General features: G+C 44.4%; 1 protein-coding gene across 1 annotated transcript in view; it reads left to right on the forward strand.

Moving 5' to 3' along the window:
• Positions 1 to 24477, forward strand: part of Dync1li1 (dynein cytoplasmic 1 light intermediate chain 1) — a 37501-nt gene extending 13024 nt beyond the window's left edge. Inside the window, exons 3-13 of the mRNA XM_021171631.3 lie at positions 5069 to 5185; positions 6051 to 6281; positions 9408 to 9577; positions 13591 to 13684; positions 15291 to 15426; positions 15824 to 15935; positions 17944 to 18003; positions 19680 to 19724; positions 20370 to 20490; positions 21840 to 21992; positions 23399 to 24477. Of these exons, the coding sequence (XP_021027290.1) occupies positions 5069 to 5185; positions 6051 to 6281; positions 9408 to 9577; positions 13591 to 13684; positions 15291 to 15426; positions 15824 to 15935; positions 17944 to 18003; positions 19680 to 19724; positions 20370 to 20490; positions 21840 to 21992; positions 23399 to 23511 (1352 nt within the window). The 3' untranslated portion in view covers positions 23512 to 24477. The remainder of the gene's footprint in view (positions 1 to 5068; positions 5186 to 6050; positions 6282 to 9407; positions 9578 to 13590; positions 13685 to 15290; positions 15427 to 15823; positions 15936 to 17943; positions 18004 to 19679; positions 19725 to 20369; positions 20491 to 21839; positions 21993 to 23398) is intronic.
• The last annotated feature ends 2045 nt before the right edge of the window (positions 24478 to 26522 follow it).

Here is a 26522-nt window from a genome sequence, read left to right on the forward strand (position 1 = left end):
AGGCAAGTTCTCTGCCACTGAACTATATATCTCCAAACCTGTGCCTCATCGTGAAAAGTTTCTATATTTTATGTGTGTGCATGTGTGATGAATGCCTTTGAAGGTCCCAAGAGGATCCTGGGATGCTGGATCTCTGGAGCTGGAGTTAGAGGTGGAGTTAGTGAGGCACCCAACAGGCATTCTGGGAGCTGAAGTCCAGTCTGCAAGAGCAGGCATTGTTAGCAGCTCTCCAGCCCCATTCCCCAGTTTTATAGAGCCATTTACCTACTTTAAGCATAGTGTTGTAGGAAACGGAGACATGTGTCAACATTCCTGTCAAGTTTTACTTTTTGCTTTAGCTTCTTAGCACTTTGGTTTTCAGACCAGTTAATCATAAATCTGTTTTTTGAGACAGGTCTTACTTTGTGGCCTTGGCTGGCCTTGAACTCATAGTGAGTGAGTTCTCCAGAGTGCTGGGATTAAAGTTGTGCTGACATTGTCACATCTGGGCTAAACTATTCTTTAAAATAGGAAAGGGAATTTATGAAACTCAAAAGAATTCTGGGCTAACACTGAGTTGGTGGCACCATTCAGTGGTCACTCTGTAAAAGCCTAGAGATGAATAGATATTTTTGTCACACTTCTTAGCAGTAGGGCAATGAACAAAACAGACAGATATGTGGCCTCTGCAGTTCCCAGGTAGAGACCCAAGTACAGAAGCTGTGTGCTAGTGAGCTCTGTGGAGAGTCAGCAGGCGGTGAGGAGGCTAGGGGGCACATTTTATTTACAATAGTATCTGGGTTAGGATTTTAGAGGTGGTTCTAGGGCAGAACATGGTGCCTGATGTGTGCTGGGTAAGTGCTTTATCACAGAGCAGCAGCCTCAGCCTCTTTTTTTTTTTTTTTCCCGAGACAGGGTTTCTCTGTATAGACCTGGCTATCCTGGAGCTCACTTTGTTTACCAGGCTGGCCTCGAACTCCGAAAGACGCCTGCCTCTGCCTCCCAAGTGCTGGGATCAAAGGCGTGCACCACCACTGCTCAGCTTCCCAGACTTGAATTTAAGAGTCTGGCTTCTGGCTTCTGCCACACAGTCTTTCTAAAATATCTAAACTGCTGGTGGTTCTCCATTGTCATAAGGACAGTTTAACTTTCTTAACCTGGCATGCTGGCCTCAGGCTTGTCCCCTTGGTCAGTCTACTCTCCATATAGCCCAAGCTAGTCTCAAACTTGGGATCTTACCTCACTTCCCAGAGTGGTGTTGGGACTGTAGGCTGTGCCGCCATGACAAGTGTTTGTTTGTCCTTGTTAGAAGGAAGCTTCTTGTGCCTGGGTTTTGCACTTACTTTCTCTTCCTGAAATGATTAACTCCTGGTGGTTAATTAATCCTGCAAGGTTTGGCTGAAGTGTTGCCTTTGGTGGAAAGCTGTCTGACTTGTGGAATACTAGAATCCTCTCTCCTGAGTTGGACAGTGATTGTGGCAGGTGGGTTTTGTATTTCTAGTGTATGGTTTGTATGCAGGTGCAGCTCTCTTAAGCACTTCTATAGTTCTAACAGGGTGACTAAAATGATTTTTTTTTTTTTTTTGAGACAGGGTTTCTCTGTGTAGACCTGGCTGTCCTAGAACTCACTCTGTAGACCAGGCTGGCCTCAAACTCAGAAATCCACCTGCCTCTGCCTCCCAAATGCTGGGATTAAATGCGTGTGCCTCCACCGCCCAGTGACTAAAATGATTTTTAATGTGAGAATCTGCTCCAGCCTCCTGGGGTGATGGTAGAAATTCTCCTCCTTATAGTTCTTAAGCAATTACAAAGATATAAGTTAATGCTATATTAAGCTACAACAGTTTTGACATATCCGACTTTGCAACGCTTAGCTTTATTTCCAGCTTAAGCATGATGGGTTATCCTGGGAATTACTGTTATTATCATAGATATTATTGTTTTCAACCTAATCTGTTGTTTTGATGGCTAGTTTAATAGTATACATAAAAGTAGTGCAGAATACTTATTTAATTGCCACATTCATTTTCTTAATTAGGTGAAATTATACATGCTTGCTGTGCACAACATACTGTGTGGGGCATATGCACCTTGGGCAATAGCTTGTCATGTCATATGTTTTGGTCTTATAATAAGAAGCCTCGGGCTGGTGAGATGGCTCAGTGGGTAAGAGCACCCGACTGCTCTTCCGAAGGTCCAGAGTTCAAATCCCAGCAACCACATGATGGCTCACAACCATCCATAACGAGATCTGACTCCCTCTTCTGGAGTGTCTGAAGACAGCTACAGTGTACTTATATATAATACATAAATAAATAAATCTAAAAAAAAAAAAAAAAAAGAAGCCTCAGCGTGCTCTGGACAGTGCCCCCCTACCCCCACCCCATGCTGCTGTGTGCTCTAGGCAGCCCCCTCATAGTCCCCTCATGACATGGTGTTTCCTGCAGTGCAGGAGAGCTCTCATACCGCCTTTCCATCTACCTGAGACTGTGACCTTTGTGCCTTTGCCTCAGCAGCTCCCCAGATCCTGGGAACGCGCACCTCACACTCTGTCTGTGAGCTCAGCTTCCAGCTCTGTGTAGAAGGAGGGCATTTGTGGTATTTGTCTTCTGTGCCTGGCTTATCTCACTTAACATTGTGTCCTCTGAGTTCAGCCCTGTTTTCACAAATGCCAGAATTTCTTCCATGACTTTATAGTAATCTTCTGTGTATCTATCCTTTTTATTTTTTTTTTGAGACAGGGTCTCACGTAGCCTAAGCTGGTTTCCAACTCATCATCTTTCTGCCTTCCAAGTCCTGAATGGCTCTGTACTTCCATGCTTAGTCTTACTGAACTTTCTTTATTCATTAATCTGATTCTGATTCTTGGATTGGGTTTCATATCTTGTCATTGTGGATAGATAATGCTGCAGTGAACAACAGAGTGCAAATGCCTTTCATTGTACTGATCCCATTGAATATGTACATATGCATGCATGTATGAATGAATGAATGAATGTCAAACTTCTGACGCATACTGATGGTTATTACTGCTCATAATGGAGTATTGGAAATGATTTGTAGGCTGGAGAGAGGGCTCAGCACTTCAATTCCCAGCAACCACATGGTGGCTCACAACCATTTGTATTAGGAGCCAATGCTCTCTTCTGGTGTGTCTGAAGACAGTACTCACATATATAAAATAAATAAATCTTAAAAAAAAAAAAGATTTAAAAAAAGAAATGATTTGTGAAAATAACTAGCCTCCCACTATGAAATATGGTAGTGAATGCTGTGAGGTACCTTCTATTTTGGGACTTGGAGGTTTGAGGTTTATAGTATATATAGCCTGACGTGAATTAGCTATGTAGCCCAGGTTAGCCTCAAGCTCTCAATCCATTACCTCATTCTACTAAGTGCTGGGATTGCAGGTGTGCACCACTACTTCCGGTACGTGATGGTTAGTTTTCCCCTCAGCTTGGTGAACCTGGAGTCATCTAATGAAGAGGGAGCTTTAACTGAAAAGACACCTTTCATCTCCAGGGCTCTAGGCAGGGCCATTTCCACTGGCACTAAGCCTGCATTTTGTGCACAGACATATGTGCAGGCAAAGTTCTTACACACAAACACATAAAATAAAAATATGATGAAGAAAAATATTGAGACGAGGTCTCCTGTAGTCTATGCTGGTTTCAGACTTAATTTGTAGCTGAGGCTGACTTTGAACTTCTGAACCTTCTGCCCCTACTTACTAAGTACCGGATTGCAGACATGCTTCTCCATACCAAGTTTATGTTGTGCTGGAAAGGAACTCAGGCCTTTGTGCATGTCAGGCAAGACTGCCAACTAAGTTACATCCCAGTTCTTAGACTTTTCTTCTCTGCCAAGTTTAAATCATACACTTCACTAACATTAATATTTTTAAGGCTATTTCTTACTTTTGTCTATTCCATAGTCATTCTCTTCTTTTTTTTTTTAAAAAAGATTTATATATATATATATATATATATATATATATATTTAATGAGTATACTGTAGCTGTCTTCAGACATACAAGAAGAGAGCATCAGATCCCATTACAGATGGTTGTGAGCCACCATGTGGTTGCTGGGAATTGAACTCAGGACCTCTGGAAGAGCAGTCATTGCTCTTAACCGCTGAGCCATCTCTCTAGCCCCCTTCTCTTCTTTTTTCTTGCCCAACTTACTGTCCCTCCTCTGCTCTCCCAGCCCCGTGTCTCATGGTCGGTGATGGTTCTGCTGAGGACCCAGTTCCCTGTCCTGATCAGTCCAGTGAGCCATGTACTCTCTGCAGTGTGGGCGTGACTCAGACCAGGCCACTGGGAGTTGTTCCTAGGTCAGGAGTGGTGGCATTCACGTAGTCCCAGCCGGGGACAGATTTTAAGTTAGAGACCAACCTGAGCTACATAGTGAGACCTTTTCTCAAAAAGACAAGATGGAGAGTACTGGAGAAGCAGATTAGTGGTTTAGAAAACCTCTGTTCTTGCTGAGAATCTGTGTTTGGTTCCCAGTACCCATGTTGGGTGGCTCACAGCAATGTGTAACTCCATGTCCAGAGAAGTCAGATTCTCTGGCCTCCACAGACACCTGAACTCATGAGCACCACCCTCAATTCATTCACCTAATTTTAAAGTAATTATTTTTTAAAAACTCAAAAGGAGGTTGGTGGCTCTGTTATCATCCTTGCCCACTGAAATTGCGGTATACTTTGTAAGCTTGCCTGTACTCTGGTCTTTAAACAAACAAAAGTTTCTCTATATAACTGAAAATCTTCAGACTGAAGGCTTAGAGGGAGCCCTTCACACTTTACAGACTAATCTAGGCTGCTGTAAATGTGGCACTTCCCAAAGCTGTGGCATCTGACTTTGTCACTCTGTCCCATGGAAGACATCATTTAGAGCAGGATGGACAAGCTTTAACCAGGTAGCAGCAGCACTGGGAGAAGGAAGTCTGCTATGGAGTCTGTGTCCCCAGGGTGCAGCTGCCTGGCAGTCTTCTGTGGATTACCTTGCCTTCACATGGTGCTATGATGTGTCCCTGGTCCACACTACAATTAAAACTGCCCTTTTTTAAACAATGTATGTATGTAGGTGAAGACGGAGCTGGGAAGACAAGCCTCATAAGAAGAATTCAGGGCATAGAGGAGTACAAGAAGGGAAGAGGACTGGAGTACCTGTACTTAAATGTGCACGACGAAGACAGGGATGGTGAGTGTGGCCTCCTCAGTCAACTCGGAGGGACTCTGCTGCTCCCCACCACAGTTGGGTTTTGTCCAGTTTGTCATCGCTCAGCAGGAGTTCTAGAATGTCACTTGGGTCAGTGACTAGTTAGGTATAGACAAGCTTCTGTTGGTGTGAAGTGGAGTTTCAGATAGTATAGTTTTAAGCTGTTAGTGTGTTTGTACATGTGGCATGTTAGCCTTCCGGCCAGCCTTAAGAAACAGCCTCAGTTTTGAGTTCCCTTTCCTCAGTGTGGTGATTGTTTTGCCCACCCTTCCTCCACCCTTTCCTCATCTCCTTCTGTAATTGTAATTGTCCCTGTAGTGGCTCTCACTTGCACAGCCCTGTTTTCATCCATAGGACACTGTCCTTTCTGAGTATGTACAGCTCTGTCTGTTTTGTTTTGGTTTGTTTTTGTTTTTTGTTTTTTGTTTTTTTGTGGTTTTTCGAGACAGGGTTTCTCTGTTAGCCCTGGCTGTCCTGGAACTCACTTTGTAGACCAGGCTGGCCTTGAACTCAGAAATCCACCTGCCTCTGCCTCCCGAGTGCTGGGATTAAAGGCGTGTGCCACCACTGCCCAGCTTTTTTTTTGGTACAGCTCTGTCTGTTGATGGTAAAATATAAACATAATATTTACTGTTTTGACCTTGATTAAGGAGTAGGAAAAAGGAAGGAGGCTCTCATCCTGTAGCTGCCTGTTACATCATGTCAACCCTTTCTGAACGGTCACATTTGACCCAAAGAGTAAACCTTCATCAATGCCAACAGACATCTCCTGTGTATAAGTAAATGACTTAATAGTGCTGTTAAAAGAAACTGTGGCTTCTTTTGTTTTGTTTTGTTTTTTTTGTAGATCAAACAAGATGTAATGTATGGATCTTAGATGGAGATCTATACCACAAAGGGCTACTCAAGTTCTCTCTGGATGCCCTTTCTCTGAGGGACACTCTGGTCATGTTGGTTGTTGATATGTCAAAGCCTTGGACTGCTTTGGATTCCTTACAGAAATGGGCAAGTGTGGTGAGAGAACATGTCGACAAGCTGAAAATCCCCCCTGAAGAGATGAAGGAAATGGAGCAGAAGTGTGAGTGGCCAGAAAATGCTAATGTGGGCTCCCATTGAAATATCTTAGCAGGCTATAAAAACCAGACATGCTAATGTGGGCTTCCATTGAGATATCTTAGCTGACTATAAAAGACATTCCAATTGTTTTCTCTACAAACAAGATTCAGTGAAGGAAATACAATATGATTACCATTTGAAATTTAATTTGAATGATTTGTAGAGTTTTATTATTTAATATACATAATGGTAAATTCTTTGGTAGAAGTATGTTTTACTCTTGTCAAATGACTATGGGTCTTCATTTTGAAAGGTCATTTTTACTTGCAAAAATGTGAGCCTGTCTTCAGGTCATCACTTCTAGCATTTTTGTGACTGTTAGCTTATTAACTTTGTTAATATGAAATGTGCATGAAAAGATGTTAACATAATAAAAAGATGTTAAGTTGGTATTTACAGAGTTCATTAGAGTGTGGGTGACTTTGCCTGTGCAGTCATTTCCTCTCTTCCCCTCAGTCCATACTTGTGCTAGAACCATTGCTGTATGCTCTGCTTCACACTCTTATGTGTTTTGCACATGAATTGTTATTTTATGTATATGTCTCTTTGTTTGTTTTTGGAACAATGTCTCCCTCTGTACCTTAGGCCGGGCTGAATTCTTTCCCCCTCCCTCCATGAGATTATAGATGTGCCACCACAGCTGACTGTTAATCTATAGTTTCCTGTCACTGATGATCACTGTCTGTGGAGTGGTTTTTCTCCCCAGTACCCCCAGTCTATGCTTGTATTAGAATCATGTGTGATTCGAGTTCACACTCTTGTGTCTGTTATGTATGAGTTTGTATGGAGGTGCCCATATAGATCCCATTGATTGATTGATTGATTGATTTTGTTTTTTCAAGACAGTTTTTCTGTGTGGCCTTGGTTGTCCTGGAACTCACTCTGTAGACCAGACTGGCCTCGAACTCATAGTGATCCACCTGTCTCTGCCTCCTGAGTGCTGGGATCAAAGGCATATACCCACCACCTGGTGACCTCTTTATTTTAAATGTTGTGTGTATATTGTAAGAAGTGTTCACATGTGAGTGTAGGAGCTTACAGAATCCAGAAGAGAACTTTGGATCCCTGGAGCTAGAATTACACTGTAGAGAGAAAGAATCTCTTATAAGCACCATGTGTCAATAAAAAAACCTATGGGCAATGAGCTGAGTCAGGAAATACGAGGTGGGTCACTAGCAGGAAGAGAAAGAATTCTGGGAAATAGTGAGAGGCGAGAGAAATTTGCCCTTGAATGAGATGAGACGGAAGTAAACCAGCAGGTAACTGAACTCAGGACAGAACAGAGAACACTCAGGAAGATGTGACAAGACAGACACGTGGTACCTGAGCACAGATAACAAGCCACATGGCAGAAAGTAGATTACAATAAATGGGTTATTTTAAATTATGATCTAGTCAGAGAAGAACCTAGCTATATGGCCAAGATACTCATAAATACATTTCACTCTCAGTCGTATTTCTGGGAGCATGTAGCTGTAAGGAAGAAAGACCAAACTTCTACATTATACCATTGTAGCTGCCCATGGTACTGAGAACCAAAATTCTGCCAAGAGCCTAGCCATCTTTCCAGCCTATCTATCCGCCTTGTGTTTTGAGACGGGGTCTCTCACTGAACCTGGAGCTCACATAGTTCAGCTGTAGCTGGCCGGTGAGCTACAGACATCTGGTTTTCTCTGCATTAGCAGTGCTTGGATTACAGTACTTACTACTGGGCCTAGCTTTTATGTGAGTGGTGGAGATAATGAACTCAGGTTCTTGTGCTTGCCAACAAGTGCTTTTCCAAGTTAGCTATCTCCCCAGCTCCTGGCAGAAACTCCTAACCAGCAAGGAGTTGTGGACAGACCTGATTAGGATCTGCATTCACGCAGAGCATGCTAGCTCACCTCTAGTCCCAATACTCAGGAGGCTAAGTGAGGTGAATTCCAGGCCAGCCTGAACTACATAGGGAGACCCTCTCACAAGAGAAAGAAGTCACCAGCAGGGCTGGTGAGATGGCTCAGTGGGTAAGAGCACCTGACTGCTCTTCCGAAGGTCCAGAGTTCAAATCCCAGCAACCACATGGTGGCTCACAACCATCCGCAACGAGATCTGGCGCCCTCTTCTGGAGTGTCTTGAAGACAGCTACAGTATACTTACATATAATAAATAAAAAATCTTAAGAAAAAAAAAATAAAAAAAAAGAAGTCACCAGCAGAGAGTGTGGTGGCTTTTGCCTATAATCTCAGCTCTCTGTAGACTGAAGCAGGAGGATTTAAGGACAGTCTGAATTACTCCTGTCTCAGGTTATGCTAGGAATACAGGTGTAGTCTCCCATGCTTAGTTAGCACTATGTTTTATTTATTTTACTTATGTCTATGGATGTTTTGCATGCATGTCTGTCGTCTATGTACTATGCATATTTAATGCCCAGGGAGACCAGAGAGAGCATCAGGTTCCCTGGAACTAGAGTTACAGATGATTGTTAGACACCATGTGGGTGCGGGGAACTGAACCCAGGTCCTCTGGAAACCCTTAAGTTGTGGATTCTTTTTCTTCCATGTTTAGTTTTATGTAATTCCTTCCTTTAAAGAAGACAGAGGGCCAAAGCTGCGTGTGTGTGTGTGTGTGTATGCAGTACATACATGTGAAGAGTGTATACAGGATACACACTTGATACAATAAATCATAGTTTTTACTTGTGTGTGTGGATTCAGGTGCAACTACATGTGGAGGTTAGAGAATATTTGCAGGAGTTGGTTCTCTCCTTCTGTTTTGTGGGTCTCAGGTATGAAACTCGGTCATCAGGCTTGACAGCAGGGACCTTTACCACTGAGCCATCTCTGGCCGCCAAGGTCCTATATAACTAACTAACCCTATTCAGAACCCCACTGTGTAGAGCCATCTGTGTGGAAACATCTATACAGTCAGTGATGTGTGCCCTGTCATTGTATACTTTTCTTTTGTATATGTAGCATTTCTAAAGTCATTTTTTGTTTCTTTTCCTATGTAAGATGGTTTCTAAGCCCAGAAAAAATAAATTTAAATTGTGGCAGAAATAAAGAAGGCTCACATGGTTCCATTTCTAAACTATGTTTCCTTTGACCCCCAGTGATTAGAGACTTCCAAGAGTACGTGGAGCCAGGAGAAGACTTCCCAGCTTCCCCTCAGAGAAGAACCACTGGTGCGCAGGAGGACAGAGATGACAGTGTTGTCCTGCCCCTGGGTGCAGACACACTCACACACAACCTGGGCCTACCAGTGCTCGTCGTCTGCACGAAGGTTAGTTTGCTTTCTGACCTTGCAACTAACTGTCTTTTATGTTTGGGTGTTAGTTTTCCTAGATGTCTGTTTTCTTTTGAGAGAGGGTCTCGTGTCCATGAGATTCACTTTGTTCATGCCCTGGTCTCTGGATGATAGAACCACAAGCATGCACTACCACCCTGATGAAGTGTTTGGGGTCTGAAACAGTTTCTTTGAAAGAAAACAGTATTTCAAATACATTGTTCATGGTTGAACTTCATCTTCAGAATTTCAGTTAGACCTCACTATACCACTAGTTCCTTAGAAATCATTACAGGCCGGGCGTGGTGGCGCACGCCTTTAATCTCAGCACTCAGGAGGCAGAGGCAGGCGGATTTCTGAGTTCGAGGCCAGCCTGGTCTACAGAGTGAGTTCCAGGACAGCCAGGGCTACACAGAGAAACCCTATCTCGAAAAACCAAAAAAAGAAAAAAAAATCGTTATAGGTAAAATGATAGCATATTTATTATTTTAGTTTGTTAATTTTTTTATGTATATGGTGTTTTGCTTGCCTGTATGTCTGTGCTCCGTGTGCATCAGTGCTCTCAGAGGCCAGAGCGGTGTCAGGTCTCCTGGTACTGGAGTTTTAGATGATTGTGAGCCGCCATGTGCCTTCCCCGGGATCTTCTGGAAGAGCAGCCAGTGCTCTTCCCTGCTGCACCATCACCCAGCCCACAAAGGCTAACCAGGAACTTGCTTCCTCTGTCTCCAGTGCTGCAATTAAATGTGTGTGTCACCACTGTGTGCAACTTAAAATGAAATGCTTTCAGCATTACCTTTTATTATACTAGTTTCTTTTTCTTTTTTAATTGTTTTTGTTTTTGTCTTTTGAGGCAGGGTTTCTCTTGTTTCTCCCTGAATCCCTCTGCCTCCTCAGTGCTGGGACTAAAGGCGGTCACCATCACCGCCACCAGCTTATTATACTTTTTATTTTAAAGCTAGAAATTTTCTTCTTATTTATTTATTTAATGGACCTGTGAGCTGTATCTGCATATATGTCTGCCTGCCAGAAGGGGGCATCAGATCCCAGTAGAGACGGTTGTGAGCCACCATGTGGTTGTTGAGATTGAATTTAGTACTCTGGAACAGTGGCAGGCAGTGCTCGTAACTGTTGAGCTCTCTCTCCTTGTACCAGTTTCTTCAGGTTATAAGAGAGAAGAGTATTTTCAAACTGAGCAGTAGTGGCCTTTAATCCCAGCAATCGGAAGGCAGAAGCAGGTGGATTACTGAGTTCAAGGCCAGCCTGGTCTACAAAGTGAGTTTCAGGTCAGCCAGGGATACACAGAGAAACCCTGTCTCAAAAAAACAACAACAAAAAAAAACCCCCACAAAAACAAAAACCAAAAAAAAAAAAACCCCCAAAAAACAAAAAACGAGCATTTTCGGATGAATGCAGCCATTTCCTACTCCTACAGACCAGGATAGGGCTGAGCCTAGAGCGTTGCATATGCTAGGCAAGCATTTTAGGTAACACTATGTTCATAGTCCACGGCTTACTTTTAAACTCCTTGTATCACCTGTTATGTAATATTGATATCAACTTGTTATTTGTGTATTTATTAAAAGGTGCTGACAGGATCACTTTTTTCAAAATTCTGCTGGCTTACGGACATGGTAGTGCACAGCCGAATCCCAGCTCTCAGGAATCAGGAAGCTCACGAGCTCCAGACCAGCCTGTGTTACATAGCCAGACCTTACCTCATACCTATAAAATACGCAGAAATTTCTCTTAGCTCAGCTCTTTTACTGAATATATTTTATAATGAAAAGATAATTCTTTTAAGGCCTGACTTACCTGCCAAAGCCCATTTTCTTTCCCCTTGGTACTAAGTAATGTGTTTTTAGTCCACCGTGGAATAGCTGAGAAAGTTTCAGGACAGTAACTGTTCTATTCCATTCCCCTGAGACTCAGGGCCTTGGGTATGCTACGTTCTGCCTGGAGCTGCACTCCTAGAACTAATATAACCCTAAAGGCCTAAAATTATTCCTGGTTTTTTTTTTTTTTTTTTTTTGGTTTTCGAGACAGGGTTTCTCTGTATAGCCCTGGCTGTCCTGGAACTCACTTTGTAGACCAGGCTGGCCTCAAACTCAGAAATTCACCTGCCTCTGCCTCCCGAGTACTGGGATTAAAGGTGTGCGCCACCACACCCAGCTTATTCCTGGTTTTTATACTGTGGAAAAGGTGCATACAATGAAATGAAGGGTCAAAAGTTTTTCATCTTTAGGATAAAAATGATAAAATGAAAAATCTAAAGGCATGGCTTAAGTTTTAAATTTTACAAATTATCAGTAACTAAGGAGTGGAGTGGAAGTTTTTAAACAGGTGAAAACTTTATCTTCTTTTCCAGGGGTGGGATGTAACATGAGATCTTTTTTGTAGAATGTTACATACCTAGGGTCTGTGTGCTCTTCCACAGCTGCTTATCAGCAAGCTTGCCAGGGTTTTAAAGCCACAACTTGGTTTATAAAAAACAATTCTGAGCCAGGCGTGATGGCACATGCCTTTAATCCCAGCACTTGGGAGGCAGAGGCAGGCAGATTTCTGATTCGAGGCCAGCCTGGTCTACAGAGTGAGTTTCAGGACAGAGAAACCCCGTCTCGAAAAACCAAAAACAAACAAACAAACAAACCCAAACCCAATTCTGTATTTAAAGAAAAAGCGTTAAGTTTAAGAGGACCCAAGTCTTTAACAAACGAATCATAGATTAATAAAATTTGATGGTATATGCTTTTAAACCCAGTATGCAGAAGACAGAGGCAGGATGTGGGTTCAAGGCCAGCCTGGTCTACACAGTGAGTTCTAAAACAGCCAGGGCCCCTCAGAGAAACCCCGTCCATGGGGTCGGGGGGGGGGGAGAGTTAACTGAAATTACTATCTGGACCTAACATGCCCAAAACAGTCTCCCTAAATCCCATTCAGTCTTCAAAGGTGGTGATGGTGATGGTGACGGTGACGGTGATCACATTTATTTTGCATGTGTGTGAGCTTTTCTATAGTAACTGTGGAAGTCTGAGGACAGTTTGTGGGCAGCGGGCCTCTCCCTCCACTCTTTAGGACCTGGGATAGAATACAAATGTCAGGCTTCTTGGCAGGTGCCAGCCACTGAGCCACTTCACCACTGTCATTCTTTAAACTGATGTCGTTGTCAAACTGCCATCCCTTTGAGGACACACACTCTTGGGGCTCTAATACTTTTTGTTTTGTTTCCTTTTCCTTCACATTCTCTACTTTTTTCTTATACACTAAAGCACACCTGATGGTGTTTTAAGATCTTATGAGATACAGTGCCTACCAAGCCCAGCTCAGTTACCCCTTTCTCTGGAGTGAGAGGACGCTGGGAATTAAACCCAGGAGCTGACACATACTTTACCGCTGAGCTACATCCTCAGCTACGTCCTTTATTGAGGTTAAGACTCTAGTAAACTGCCATACCTTACCAAATAGTCCCAGTCAGTCAGCAGTACAATGAGGTGTCTTTGATCATTTGAGATATTGCTCAGTGCTTTATAAAATGAGCGAGCAGATGCTCGTGCTTATATAGGAAGACTGTTCTATACTGTGTGTGTAACAAATCTGTATATGACGTTTGACCCCAGACTAATGTTGCATAGAATAATTAACAGTGTAAGTGCTCATCTTTATATTCTACATCTTGAGCTTGGAAGGGCTGCAGTGAAGATTACATGGATGTCATCGTGTTGGAACACTGCATTGTCCTCAGTGTGTCTCTGCAGCAGGGCAGGGCTGCTCCTACCCACGTGGGGGAAGGGAGAATCCCACCATGTTCTGTAGAGCTGGCATGGGTTAGAAGGCCAGCACTGTCAAGGATGTCTGTTGATGTTGCAGGTCCTGCTTGTCTTGTCATACTCGGGACTTGTTATGTACTGCTGTCAACAGCTGAAGTGTTTGCTTGTTTACATCGTCCTATTGGACTGCAGTGTTTAAATTCAAGCTGCTGTTAATGCCATCCAATGGCTGCTTTATCTCCACAGTGTGATGCCATTAGTGTATTGGAGAAAGAGCATGACTACAGAGATGAGCACTTCGATTTTATCCAGTCTCACATCCGCAAGTTCTGTTTACAGTGTATCCTTTAACAGAGCGCCCTACCAAGCAAAACAGTTACGATGGATTTACAGGAATTCTGTGATCCTGATTCTACCTCTCCCGTTTGCCAGGTCACTCACGCGTGGCGTTCTAGGTTTGTTCTGTTCTCTCTCTGCTCTTTTGGAAACATGAGAGATGGAGATGGGGGTAAAGGGAGAAGACAGATTTATTCAAGTGCAGTTCTGAAGAGATTTTCTCTCTCAAATCTTCACTTTGGGAGAAGGACTCAGGGGTACACAGGGCTTATGGCACATAGGCGTCCAGGGAGAGAATGAGCAAGAAACTCCCAGACTGAGTGGAGGCTGGCTTGTTTTCTCTGGAGTTTTGGTGTGTGGGTGTTTTCTTTTGAGACAGACTGTGTAGCTTAGTCTAGCCTAGAACCTCCTGTTTCAGCCTCCCCAAGGATTGGGATTCTAGGCTGCACCTCTACACTGAGCTCTGGGTAGGACCTTTTCAGAGTGGACATCTCCCTTTTGAAAACCATCGGGGTTAGCATCTACTTTTTTTTTTTAAAACAGACACATTGCTTCAAGTCAGTTCATATGAGCTGAAGAGAAGAGAGGCATTACAGAAGTCTCTTTTTGTTTATAGTAGCACACTAAGGGATGGGTCACTAAACACTTGGGGAGCAGATTGGGAGGAGGGGTACAAGTAACGGCTCTTGCCTGCTCTGTTACAGTATGAGGGCAAGGATTTAAATATTAATATTAATTTGCCATGTTTAAAGAATCATGCTTAAGAAAAAGGATTATCGGGGCTGGTGAGATGGCTCAGCAGGTAAGAGCACCTGACTGCTCTTCCAAAGGTCCTTAGTTCAAATCCCAGCAACCACATGGTGGCTCACAACCATCCGTAACAAGATCTGACTCCCTCTTCTGGTGTGTCTGAAGACAGCTACAGTGTACTTACATATAATCAATAAATAAATCTTTAAAAAAAAAAAAAAAAGAAAAAGGATTATCAGGTTGTGATGGTGTGAATGAACCTGTCCCACAGGCTCACGTGTTTGAACTCTTGGTTCCCAGTTGGCCGTGCTGCAGCATGAGGGTTAGATGGCATGGCCATGTTGGAGGGCATGTGTCACTCACTGGAGATGGCCTTTTGCAGGGTACAACCTGTAAGCTAAACACTTAGAGATTGACACAGGAGGCCCCTTTTAAATTACTATTTCATTTTTCAAGACAGGGTTTCTCTGTGTATCCCTGGCTGTTCTGAAACTCACTCTGTAGACCAGGCTGGCCTTGAACTCAGAAATCCGCCTGCCTCTGCCTCCCAAGTGCTGGGACTAAAGGCGTGCGCCACCCCTGCCTGGCTGAGAGTCTTTTTTGGAGACAGGATCACATGTACCACAGCCTAGCCTCACACTTTGTCTAGCTGAAGTTGATGTTGAACTTGTGATCCTCCTGCTTCTCCCTGCTGAGTGCTGGGCAATTCAGAACTTCTGGCTAACTGTGTCATCACATCACACACCCTGGACGCTTCCTCCTAAGCACCGTGCATACACACACACACACATGTCACGCTGAAAATGTGGGCTCTGGTGCCTTTATGAGTTTCATACTGTTTTCCTTAATGAGATGGTTAGATGGCGCAGCGCTGATTTACACTTCAGTAAAAGAAAACAAGAACATAGACTTAGTTTATAAATACATCGTCCAGAAGCTGTACGGGTTCCCGTACAAGATCCCTGCGGTGGTGGTGGAGAAGGACGCAGTGTTTATGTGAGTGTGCTCAAAGTGCAGTTCATCCTGCACTATTGCTCAGTGTCTGCCTTCACCCTTGAGATGGCACTGGACACCTGGGTCACGTTACGGTAAATTATGACCCAATATGGAATGTGGGCTTGGTTTTACATTCTTTTGGGAGGGGGGCTGGTAGAGAGCTTCCCCAGCTAACATGCTGCTCTCTGGGGCTGTGGCTCAGTGGTAGGACACCCCACAGCATGCACAGAGCCACAGCATGCACGAAGCCACAGCATGCACAGAGCCACAGCATGCACGAAGCCGTAAGCGCTGTACCTAGTGCTCTGCTCCCTCAGCTCCCAAAACAACGATCTATGGGTTAAATGAAAAAGTGATGCTGGAAATGTCTGATAGTTTTATGTGCATTTCTCTCCAGTCCAGCAGGGTGGGATAATGATAAGAAAATAGGAATATTACATGAAAATTTTCAGACTTTGAAAGTAGAAGATAATTTTGAAGACATCATAACCAAACCTCCTGTCCGAAAGGTAAGTCTTAAAATGGCCTTAATATCTAGACTTAAGGTAAGAGGAGGGCAGTCTGTGATGTTAAGGGCACAGGGACAAGATGTTCTCATTGCTGTCGGAAGAGTTGCTCAGTGGCTCACACACACACCTGTCCCAGCAAACATCAGTCACCAGCCTTGGGCCTTGCACATCCATCTTTGCAGACACTAGCACTGACTCCATTTCTAACACACTTTGGAAACCACAGTGTGGCATGAGTGAGCATGGAGATCCTGAGCAGTTAGAGAGGATGGAAGCTGTGGACTTGAGAGACTCCAGCTTTTCCCCGAGCAAGGAAGCATCACCACGAGAGTTTTCTCCTCTCACATTGAGCCTTATTGTGGATCTTGACCGTAGTCGCTGGTCACCTGTGTTGGCTCGTAGCCATCTAAAGCATTCTCATTTCGCTTTAGTCTTGACTAAGGTTTTATGACTGTTAAATAAGGTTCTTATGTGTGTATCATGACTTTGTATTAAGCTGTATATACATGATGTTCAGTAGATAAATGCAGATACAGCTGTTTCTGAAAGTGACGTGAGTATTTACGTGTAATCCTTCTCAGAGACTTAGGCCAGCATTTTCAGAAAGAATAATCCTGATGTAGTAGATATGGTGAGCCTTGTTGAACTGAAGTGTTTGTACTGTAGGCGTCTGTCTTCTGGGTGTGGGTTGTTGGTGGCGAGGAAAGCTAGCTCAGTGACAACTCAGTCAGCATGCTAGTTTTGTTTAGATAGCTAGTAAAAGAAAAACATACTTCAAAAAGAGGAAACCATACAAAAATGTTGCCCTCCCCTTTTACTTGTGTAGGCTTGTGTGTTGGTGTTGTGTATGTACACAGGAGCACAGTGGCCCACAGAGCTCAGGAGAGGGCACTGGATCCTCTGGAGCTGAGTTACAGGGAGTTGTGAGCTCCACAATGCTGGTGTTGGAAACCATACTCAGGTCCTTTGCAAGATCCATGCACATTCTTAACAGCTGAGCCATCTCCGGTCCCCACTCTTCCCAGCCAGATTAAGCTTTATGGTGCCCTTTTCTTTCATTCATTGCACTTAGTACTTTGTTCAGGTACAAAGTGCCAGCTAGGAAGGAGGAGGCTGTGCGTACAGTAATAAGCTGACCCATAGCTGGGCCTGCTGGTACGCACCTATGACCCCAGCCCTTCCGAAGCACAGCTGGGAGGCTCGCCACATGTTTGAGGTCAGACATAATGAGTTCCAAGCCAGCCTGGACTACAGAGTGAGATCCTATCTTAAAACAATAACACAAGCTCTAATACATAGGTCATCCATCAAGTGGTAGTGAATTTTCAGCTGTGGAAATAAGCAGGATGTGGAGGCGGACTAAGAAGACAGGGCCCTAGGGCAGCAGGGCAGCTTCCCCCCCCCCCCCCCGTAGCTCCAGTGAAGGAGCGTCCATAGAAGACAGACGCTGACAAGAGCTGAGAGGGGGGCTGGCAGGGAGGTGAGGGGCTGAGTTAAGACCCTGGGGGCTTTCTCTAGGCTGCAGTGAGATGGGCACTGTTTGTGGAATTGGAACAGAGGATGGATGTAAAGTGACTTAACCTTTGAGAGGCTCACAGCCCCTCTAGGGGAAGTGAACCGCTCATCTGTGTGGTGCTTGCCGTTTCTTCTTACGAAGCTGGTAGAAGAGCATTTTGTTTTTATTTCAGGGGAACCAGGGACACGTGGCATTCACCCACTGAGATATTCCTAACTCATTTAGAACACTCCATTGCTGGATACCAAATCAAATAGGTGTGGCTGAAAGTCCTGTGGCTCTAGGGTTGAGTGTTCAATAGAGTGATCATGAGTAGCTTTCAAAACGTAAAGCTACTAAAACCACGCAGCCACACTAGGGTATCGCTTACGTCTGTAGCGGTGAAGTTCTAGTTCTTGAACTGTCCTTCGTTAGTGTAAGCCATACCTTCAGGGATTGGGGGTGTTAGAATTGTGTTCAGTGCACTCATGGCATCCATCTCACTCCTTTCAGTTTGTGCATGAGAAGGAGATCATGGCAGAAGATGACCAAGTGTTTCTGATGAAGCTACAGGTAGGACGCTACATTACAGGTAGTCTTAGTGGAATTCAGTGTGCAAAGATGCTTTCATTTGCCTTCAAGCCCTATGATACTTACATAACTATCCTATACTTACATTTTATTACATATGCATCTGTTTGGTGTGTTTGAGGTGAGAGTGAAATGTGCATGTAAGCCATAGCTCCTGTATTGTCCTCAGGCCACCAGGAGAGATGACAAAGGTCTCTACCCCTTTAACCATCATGCCACAGGTGGCTTTTAATTGTTAAACAATTGAATCAGTTATATTTTAGATTTAGTTTATGTGTATGAATGTTTAACCATGTGTGTGCCTGGTGCCCAGAATGGTCAGAAGGGAGCTGTAGGTTCTCCCAGAACTGAGTTTGGATGACTGTGAGCTCTGTGTGGGTGCTGGGGATTGAACACAGGTCCTCTGGAGGAGCAAGCAGTGCTCCTAACTGCTGAGCCTTCTCTCCAGTCCCTAATTTATTTACTTTGTTGACACGAAGTCTCACTGTGTAGCCCCGGCTGGCCTGGAACTCACAGGGATCTACCTGGAGTTGAAAGTGTTCAGAACCATGCTTGGTCCATGGTGACTTTTTTTAAATTATATAGTATTCAAGTGCCCTCTGTTGTTGTGTTTTCCACTTTTTTAAAGATTTACTTATTTATTTTATTTATATGAGTACACTGTAGCTATCAGACACACTAGAACAGGGCAATCAGATACCATTACAGATGGTTGTGAGCCACAGTGTGATTGCTGGGAGTCAGAACCTCTAGAAGAACAGTCAGTGCTCTTACCCACTGAGCCATCTCGTCCCCAGGGAGACTTTTTAAGCTGATACATATGTAAAAGTTAAGCTGTGGTTGGGTACTGGTGGTGTGTGCCTTAAATCTGAATACTTGAGAGGCAGAGGCGGGCGGACGGGTCTCTTCAATTCAAGATCAGCCTGGTCTACAGAGTGAGGTTCAGGACAATCAGGGCTATACAGAGAATAGTATTAATTCAATTTTAAAATTAAGTACTCATTTCAATTTTTTTTAGATTCATTTTATTTTATGTGTATGAATGTTCACCTGTGCCAGGCAGTGGTGGCGCACGCCTTTAATCCCAGCAGTTGGGAGGTAGAGTCAGGTGGATTTCTGAGTTCCAGGTCAGCCTGTTCTACAAAGTGAGTTCCAGGACAGCCAGGGCTACACAGAGAAACCCTGTCTCGAAAAAACAAAAACAAAAAAGTAAAAAAAGAAAAAAAGAATGTTCGCCTGAATACATGTATGCCTGGTACCCAAGGGGGTCAGAAGAGGACTGTAAGATCTCCTAGAACTGGAGTTTGGATGGTTGTGGAGTACCTACCATGTGGGTGCTGGGAATCGAACCCAGGTCCTCTGGAAGAGCAAGCAGTGCTCCTGACTGCTGTCTTGGAAAAAAAAAAAATGTTTTGTTTTGTTTTTGTTTTTTAGAGGCAGGGTTTCTCTGTATAGCTCTGGCTGTCCTGGAACTCACTTTGTAAACCAGGCTGGCTTCGAACTCAAGAAATCCACCTGCCTCTGCCTCCCGAGTGCTGGGATTAAAGGCGTGCGCCACCATGCCTGGCGAAAAAAAAAATGTTAAGCTGTATATATTTTCTTTAAAAAGACAGTAATGCAGACTATGAATGTCTAAACTATAATTTTTTTTCCCCCAGTCTCTTTTAGCAAAGCAACCTCCAACTGCAGCTGGAAGGCCTGTGGTCAGTATTATATAGATGTTGACAAAACTATTAATGTTCAATATATGCTGTTGTAGTTCTTCTCTTAATTACACACATGCACACGCGCGCATACACACACACACACACACACACAGAGGCATGCTTCAGTATAAACTTCCTTCAGTTGATCTTCTGGAATTGTGAGATGTTTGAGAGAATCCGTCCTCCTTTTTAGAACATTGAAATCATGTAAAGCTCTCCTCCTCAGTGTTTATAGCAGTTACTGCATAAGCCGAATGTATGTGTGTGTACTTTCACAAACCCTCAGGACGGTCTTAGAAAGATTGCTGTTGCATAGTAGTGCCATCCTGTCGCTGGGTCATGAGGACTTGGGAGGGCATGACCTCCTGAATTCGGACAGCCGGACCAGCTCTGACTCCCCAGCTTGTGCCCAGAGCTCCCCTCATCACCCAGTGTGCCACTGCTTTCCCACCAGTGCAGTAACTGGTGTCTGAGTGGGCTGGGCCTGTGTGTTCTCTAGTGTGAGGGCAGGAGTATCAGCACTCGTCAGTGAGTTGAGTGGTGGTGGAAAGCCAATTTTGGGGTGGGGGGGTGGTGTCAAAGTATTTGAATGCTATGAAGGTTTTAAGGTGTAGTATGTTTGCTTTTCCCATTTTTACCTAGGATGCATCACCAAGAGTCCCTGGAGGCTCCCCTCGAACACCAAACAGATCTGTGTCATCCAATGTTGCCAGTGTGTCCCCCATCCCTGCTGGATCCAAAAAAATTGATCCAAACATGAAAGGTAGAGCTCTTTCCTTTGGGGAAATTGGGGCTGTGTATTATAATGAACACACTCGTCTGGAATCCATTTAAATGGTTTCCTTTTCTGCTCATACTCTGTAAGCTTTGTTTTATAGATGGGAGCTCACAATCAGGCCGTAAACAGCACAGCATCTTCTCACTACACTGCAGCTCATGCCGAGAGCTCTCAGCATCTCCTGTGGGAACCACTGGGGAAAGTCATTGTGGTAGTCAGTGTAGGTTAGTGAATGGTTTAGCTGGGAAAGGTACTTGCCATCAAGCTGACAACCTGAGGTCAATCCCTAGACCATGGTAGAAGGAGAGAACCATTCCTGTAGGTTGTCCTTTAACCTACACACACACACACACATACACAGAGAGAGAGAGAGAGAGAGAGAGAGAGAGAGAGAGAGAGAGAGAGAGAGAAAGTAAGAGAGAGAATAAATGTAAAAGGAATACTATGAAGCTCTTTGAAAGGGGAGAGGTAGATTAGCATCTGATGTAAAATACTTTTGGTCCATGACTGCTGAGATGGCGTGAGAATAATGGCTACTTTTCCACAGAATCCTAGTCCAGTTCCCAGTGCCCACATGGCAGCTCACAGCTGTCTGTAACTCCGTTGGAGAGGACCTGCCACCCTCACACTGACATGCAAGCAGAGCAAAGTGCACATAAGCATAAAGAAATTTCCAAAAACAAAAAGGCACACTGGCTGCTCAACCATCTCTAACTCCATTTCCAGGGCATCTGAGGCATTTTGATCTCTGCAGGCTCCTACACATATGTGGTGTACACACACACACACACACACACACACACACACACACACACTAGCGTAAATAAGATAAAAAATACTTTTGGCCGGGCGTGGTGGCGCACGCCTTTAATCCCAGCACTCGGGAGGCAGAGGCAGGCGGATTTCTGAGTTCGAGGCCAGCCTGGTCTACAAAGTGAGTGCCAGGACAGCCAGGGCTACACAGAGAAACCCTGTCTCGAAAAACCAAAAAAAAAAAAACAAACTTTTGTCCCTTTAAACTCCCACTGTGGAACTGATGAGATGGCTTTTGGAGTAAAGTGCTTATTGCAGGAGCTCAGCAGCCTGAGTGCAGTCCCAGACACAGGTGGGAAGAGAACCAAGACCACGGAGTGTCTGCTGGCCTCCACACGTGCAGGGTGGTGCCACCGCACTCCCACCGCACACTCACACACGTCATATACATATACGACACTGATAAAGAGAATAGAAAACCGTCTTTGTGAATGCTTTGTGTAGGAGTTGATGAAAGTGTGAGTAGCTTACAATAACTTATGGAAAAATGTTCCAAAAGGCTTTGTTTGTTTGTTTTGTAGCTGGAGCAACCAGCGAAGGGGTCCTGGCGAATTTCTTCAACAGTCTGTTGAGTAAGAAGACTGGCTCTCCTGGAGGCCCCGGGGTCGGCGGCAGTCCTGGAGGAGGGGCTACGGGTGCAAGCCCCAGTTTGCCACCATCCGCCAAAAAGTCAGGTAGAACTGCCTGAGCTGGGCGTGCTGTCTGCATGTAGCCTCACCGAGTGTGGTGGAGTCACACGTGCTTTAGACTCAGAAGTCAGACTTTGCACGCCATCCAATCTCCGGCCCACTAATCTGCCACTGTCTGGGGCTGCCAGGCTGGGCATTCGTGTGTGTGTCTTGTTTTCTGTTTCGGAGGCTCCTTCATGTGCCTTCAGGCTGTACATGGCTCAGTAACACACCAGTGTGTGGATAAGCCACATTTCACTCGGCTTTTCTGTGGGGTGTGTGTGTGTGTGTGTGTGTGTGAGAGAGAGAGAGAGACTTTTTTTTTCTTTTTTGATTTCTCTCTGTGCTGCCCTGACTGTTGTGGACCTAGCTCTGTATTCCAGGCTAGCTTTGAACTCATGGGCATGTACCACTGCCTACCTTATATCTTTTTTTTTTTTTTTAATTAGTTAGGGTAATATTTAAGGTTAGAGTTCCTGGGTCATATTCTATATTAAATTTGTGTGGGGAGGTCAGAAGACAATAGTTTGATTTCAGTTTTTTTCTTCTTCTGTGTGGGTCTCAGGGATCAAATTCAGGTCATCAGACCTGGTGGCGAGTGCCTTTGCCTGCTGAGCTGTCACACTAGCCCCTATATTTAAAGATTGGAGAATGGCCAGAGTTTCAGGGCGTTGGGCCATGTTGCTCCTTGTCAGGTTAGGAGGGCTCTGGGTCTCCTGTCCTTCTCACCTCCCCCTCCAGGTCCCCAAGTCTGCTGTTTGCTGTTGATTGCTCACTGCCATATGCCCTAAAATAGAAACAAAACCCACATATGAGGTTCAGTAATAGGTACCCTGCACTGCCCTCAGTTCAAAACAAGGACCTGGTTTTTATTTTTAAAGATTTATTTATTTTATGTATGTGAGTACACTGTAGCTGTCTTTGGACACACCAGAAGAAGGCATCAGATTGCATTACAGATCATTGTGAGCCACCATGTGGTTGCTGGGGATTGAACTCAGGACCTGTGGAAGAGCAGTCGGTGCTCTTAACAGATGCATCTTTCCAGCGTCCAAGGACCTGTATTTTTAAGGATGTGTATATGATTTAGTAGGTGCATAAGGTTTTTTTTGTTGTTGTTGTTGGGTTTTATTGTTTCTTTTGTTTTGTTTTTGAGATAGGGCCTTAAACTCTGGATGAAGCCACGGTTAGCTGTGATCTTAATGTCAGTCCACCTCTCTCTGCCTCCTGGGGGCCGGGGATTATGGGCGTGGGCCACTCTGCATGGTAGCCTACTCTACCTTGAGGTCAGCAGTCCTCTGCCTTATCCACCATGGGCAGCCCAGTAGGAGTGTACAGTCAGTGAGAGCGTTGGCCAGGGCTCTGGAGAGGACTATCTAACTTTTGTTCTTTCTTCTTGAAATGCACTGTAGGCCAGAAACCTGTGCTTTCAGATGTTCACGCAGAGCTAGACAGAATCACACGGAAACCTGCTTCTGTTTCTCCTACAACACCTACATCTCCTACGGAAGGGGAAGCCTCCTGAAGATACCAAACAAAGCCATTTGTTCATTCTTCTGGGTAATGACAGCTTGCCTCTGCCCTTCCCTTCCAAGTTGGAACTATGATGGGGCCGGAAGCTTTTACAAACAGACGAAGTTTATGTCTTTTTTTTTTTTTTTTTTTTTTTTTTTGGTGGCTGCCCATTTTTAAAAGAGGAACTACACAGAAGAAAGACAGGGGTTTTTCTTTGTTTTTGTTTTGTTTTTCGAGACAGGATTTCTCTGTATAGCCCTGGCTGTCCTGGAACTCACTTTGTAGACCAGGCTGGCCTCGAACTCAGAAATCCACCTGCCTCTGCCTCCCGAGTGCTGGGATTAAAGGTGTGCACCACCACGCCCGACTAAGAAAGACAGTTTTACATTATGTAGAATAACTGTTTGCATTGTCATTCTGCAAAAGGAAGAAATTTTGATTTTTGAAAAAAAAATCTCAAACTGTTTAAGACTGCAGTAGGACTAGGTGACCCTGCTTCCCAGGCTGTATAAGCCAACAGAACACTTAGGGAAGGGCAGAAAAATTGTAATTTTGGCAGTTGATTGACTCAGAAGTCTAAGACTATTCCAATCATTTTTAAAGATACCATGTTTTTCTGAAGAAGACTGGTCAGTTGTCAGATTTCACACACCAACCAATAGATGTGTAGTGGCACCTGAGGTGTGCTGAGAAACTCCCATAGTCTCACACTCCGTGATCGCATGTGCCACCATCAAATGGACCAGAACCATTGGCCAAGATGCTATGCTCCTTTAATCAAGAAGAAAGAAAGCACACCACCCCAGGGTGAGAGATGCTGAGGTTATGAACACGGAAGGGGGAACCGGCTTTGCAGTTGTCTATACATATATATATATATATATGTGTGTGTATATATATGGCTCTGCCTTAATATACTCCTTTTTTGTTCATGACTTTCAACTGTAATCAGTTAATAAAGTATTTATTCTCTGCATTCAGGGTCAAATAACGTGTTGCCTTTTCTTATATTCCAGTTTGACTTGTCAGCAAAGGAGTGGAATTTGTTAGTAATTTAAAATGTTTGACTTAATAGGACTACTAAGCATTCTGTCACAGGCAGATGAGCAGGTGAAATTCACTCACAGGTTTCCTTAATTTGGGAGTTCTTGATTATCCCTTCTCCTGCCCGTGGCATGGAGGATTGGTTGGTTGGTTTGGTTTGTTGGTTTGTTGAGACAGGATGCCATATCTCTCGTGCCAACCTTTAGTTCACTGGGTAATGTTTCCCCCCACCCCTTCGGGGGTTTTCTGCTTTTGTTTGTTTGTTTTTGAGATAGTCTCATGTAGCCAAGGCTGGCCTTGAACTCCTGATCCTTCTGCCTCTATTTCCAGCACTGGGATTATGGATGTGGACCAGTGTGCCTGGTTTTCTGTGGTGCTAAAGACTGAACTCAGGGCTTTGTGCCTGTTAAACAAGCACCCTATCCACTGAGCTGACTCCCAGCCAGGACAGTTTCTTTTTTTTTTTTTTCCCCGAGACAGGGTTTCTCTGTATAGCCCTGGCTGTCCTGGAATTCACTTTGTAGACCAGGCTGGCCTCGAACTCAGAAATCCGCCTGCCTCTGCCTCCCGAGTGCTGGGATTAAAGGCGTGCGCCACCACGCCCGGCTCCAGGACAGTTACTTATAACAACATTCCCTATAAATAGAAATAGAATCTTAAACCCCAAACCCTTCTGCTTTGTGTGTGTGTTTATATCTCGGCATGCACATATTGGAACATGTGTGTGTTTAGAGGTCAGAAGACAGCTTGTACAGTTGGTTCTGTCCTTCCACCTTGTGGGACATGGGATGAGACTCGGTTGTCAGGGTGACACCAAGTGCCTTTACCCAATGCGCTGTTTTACCAGCCCTGTAGACTCTTATTTAATGGATGTAGCTGGGATTTTGTAGTTTTATGGGGTTTTTTGGTATGATTTTTTTTTTTATTCTTTGAGAGTATATGTATACATTCATACAATATATTTAGATCCATTTCTAGTTCCTCTAGACCTCCCCCAACACATCCTTTTCCCAGAATCGTGTCTCTTAAAGGTTTTATAGCCCACCAAGTTCAGTTAATGCTGTGTGTATGCAGTGGGTTTGGGGCTACCTACAAGTGGTCACATCCCTCAAAGAACAGTGACTTTCCTTCCAAAGCAATAAAATGGGCCCGTTCCTCAGCTTGGGGTGGGGCTGCGAGCCCTTGGCCCAGGTATGGTGGGACACTGACGGATGGCCTTGTGCAGGTAAGTAATCACCGCCACTGTGCATTGAAGTGTGGCCACCATGTCCCGTCCAGAAGACACCCTTTCAGAGTGCTGCTGGGTGTCTGCATTGTCTCTGCCCCTCTTAGGTGATGTTCCCTGAGCTTGAGAGGTGTTGATATTGAAATTCACCTTACAACTCCCCCCCTCCACACACACACTAATTGAGCCTGTTAGACACTTCAGATGGATTTGCCTTTATTGTTATGATCTAAATCTGGAATATCCCTATAGACTCATGCCTTGAATACTTGTTCTCCCTGGTGGTGGTGGTGGTGGTATTGAACCTTACAACTTAGAAGGTGGTTCCTGGTTGAAGGACATAGGTCCTCTCCCCTAGCTCTTTCTTACCTCCTGTATCATGAGTTGAGCCTTTCCACCCCACCATGGCATTACCTGCCATGATATTCTGCCTCACAAGCTTGGGGCTGGAGAGATGGCTCAGCAGCGGTTAAGAGCGCTGACTGCTCTTCCGAAGATCCTGAGTTCAAATCCCAGCAACCACATGGTGACTCACAACCACCCATAATGAGATCTGACGCCCTCTTCTGGTGTGTTGAAGTCAGCTACAGTGAACCACCCATAATGAGATCTGTCGCCCTCTTCTGGTGTGTCTGAAGTCAGCTACAGTGAATTTATGTATAATAATAAATCAATCTTAAAAAAAAAAAAAAGTCCTCATGCTATGGTGCCAATGAAATAGCTCACCTGGTAAAAGTGTTTGCCTCTGGGCT

Source organism: Mus caroli, unplaced genomic scaffold, assembly GCF_978045245.1.
Source record: "Mus caroli unplaced genomic scaffold, Mus_caroli_1 scaffold_11, whole genome shotgun sequence".
NCBI classification, from domain to species: Eukaryota; Metazoa; Chordata; class Mammalia; order Rodentia; family Muridae; genus Mus; species Mus caroli.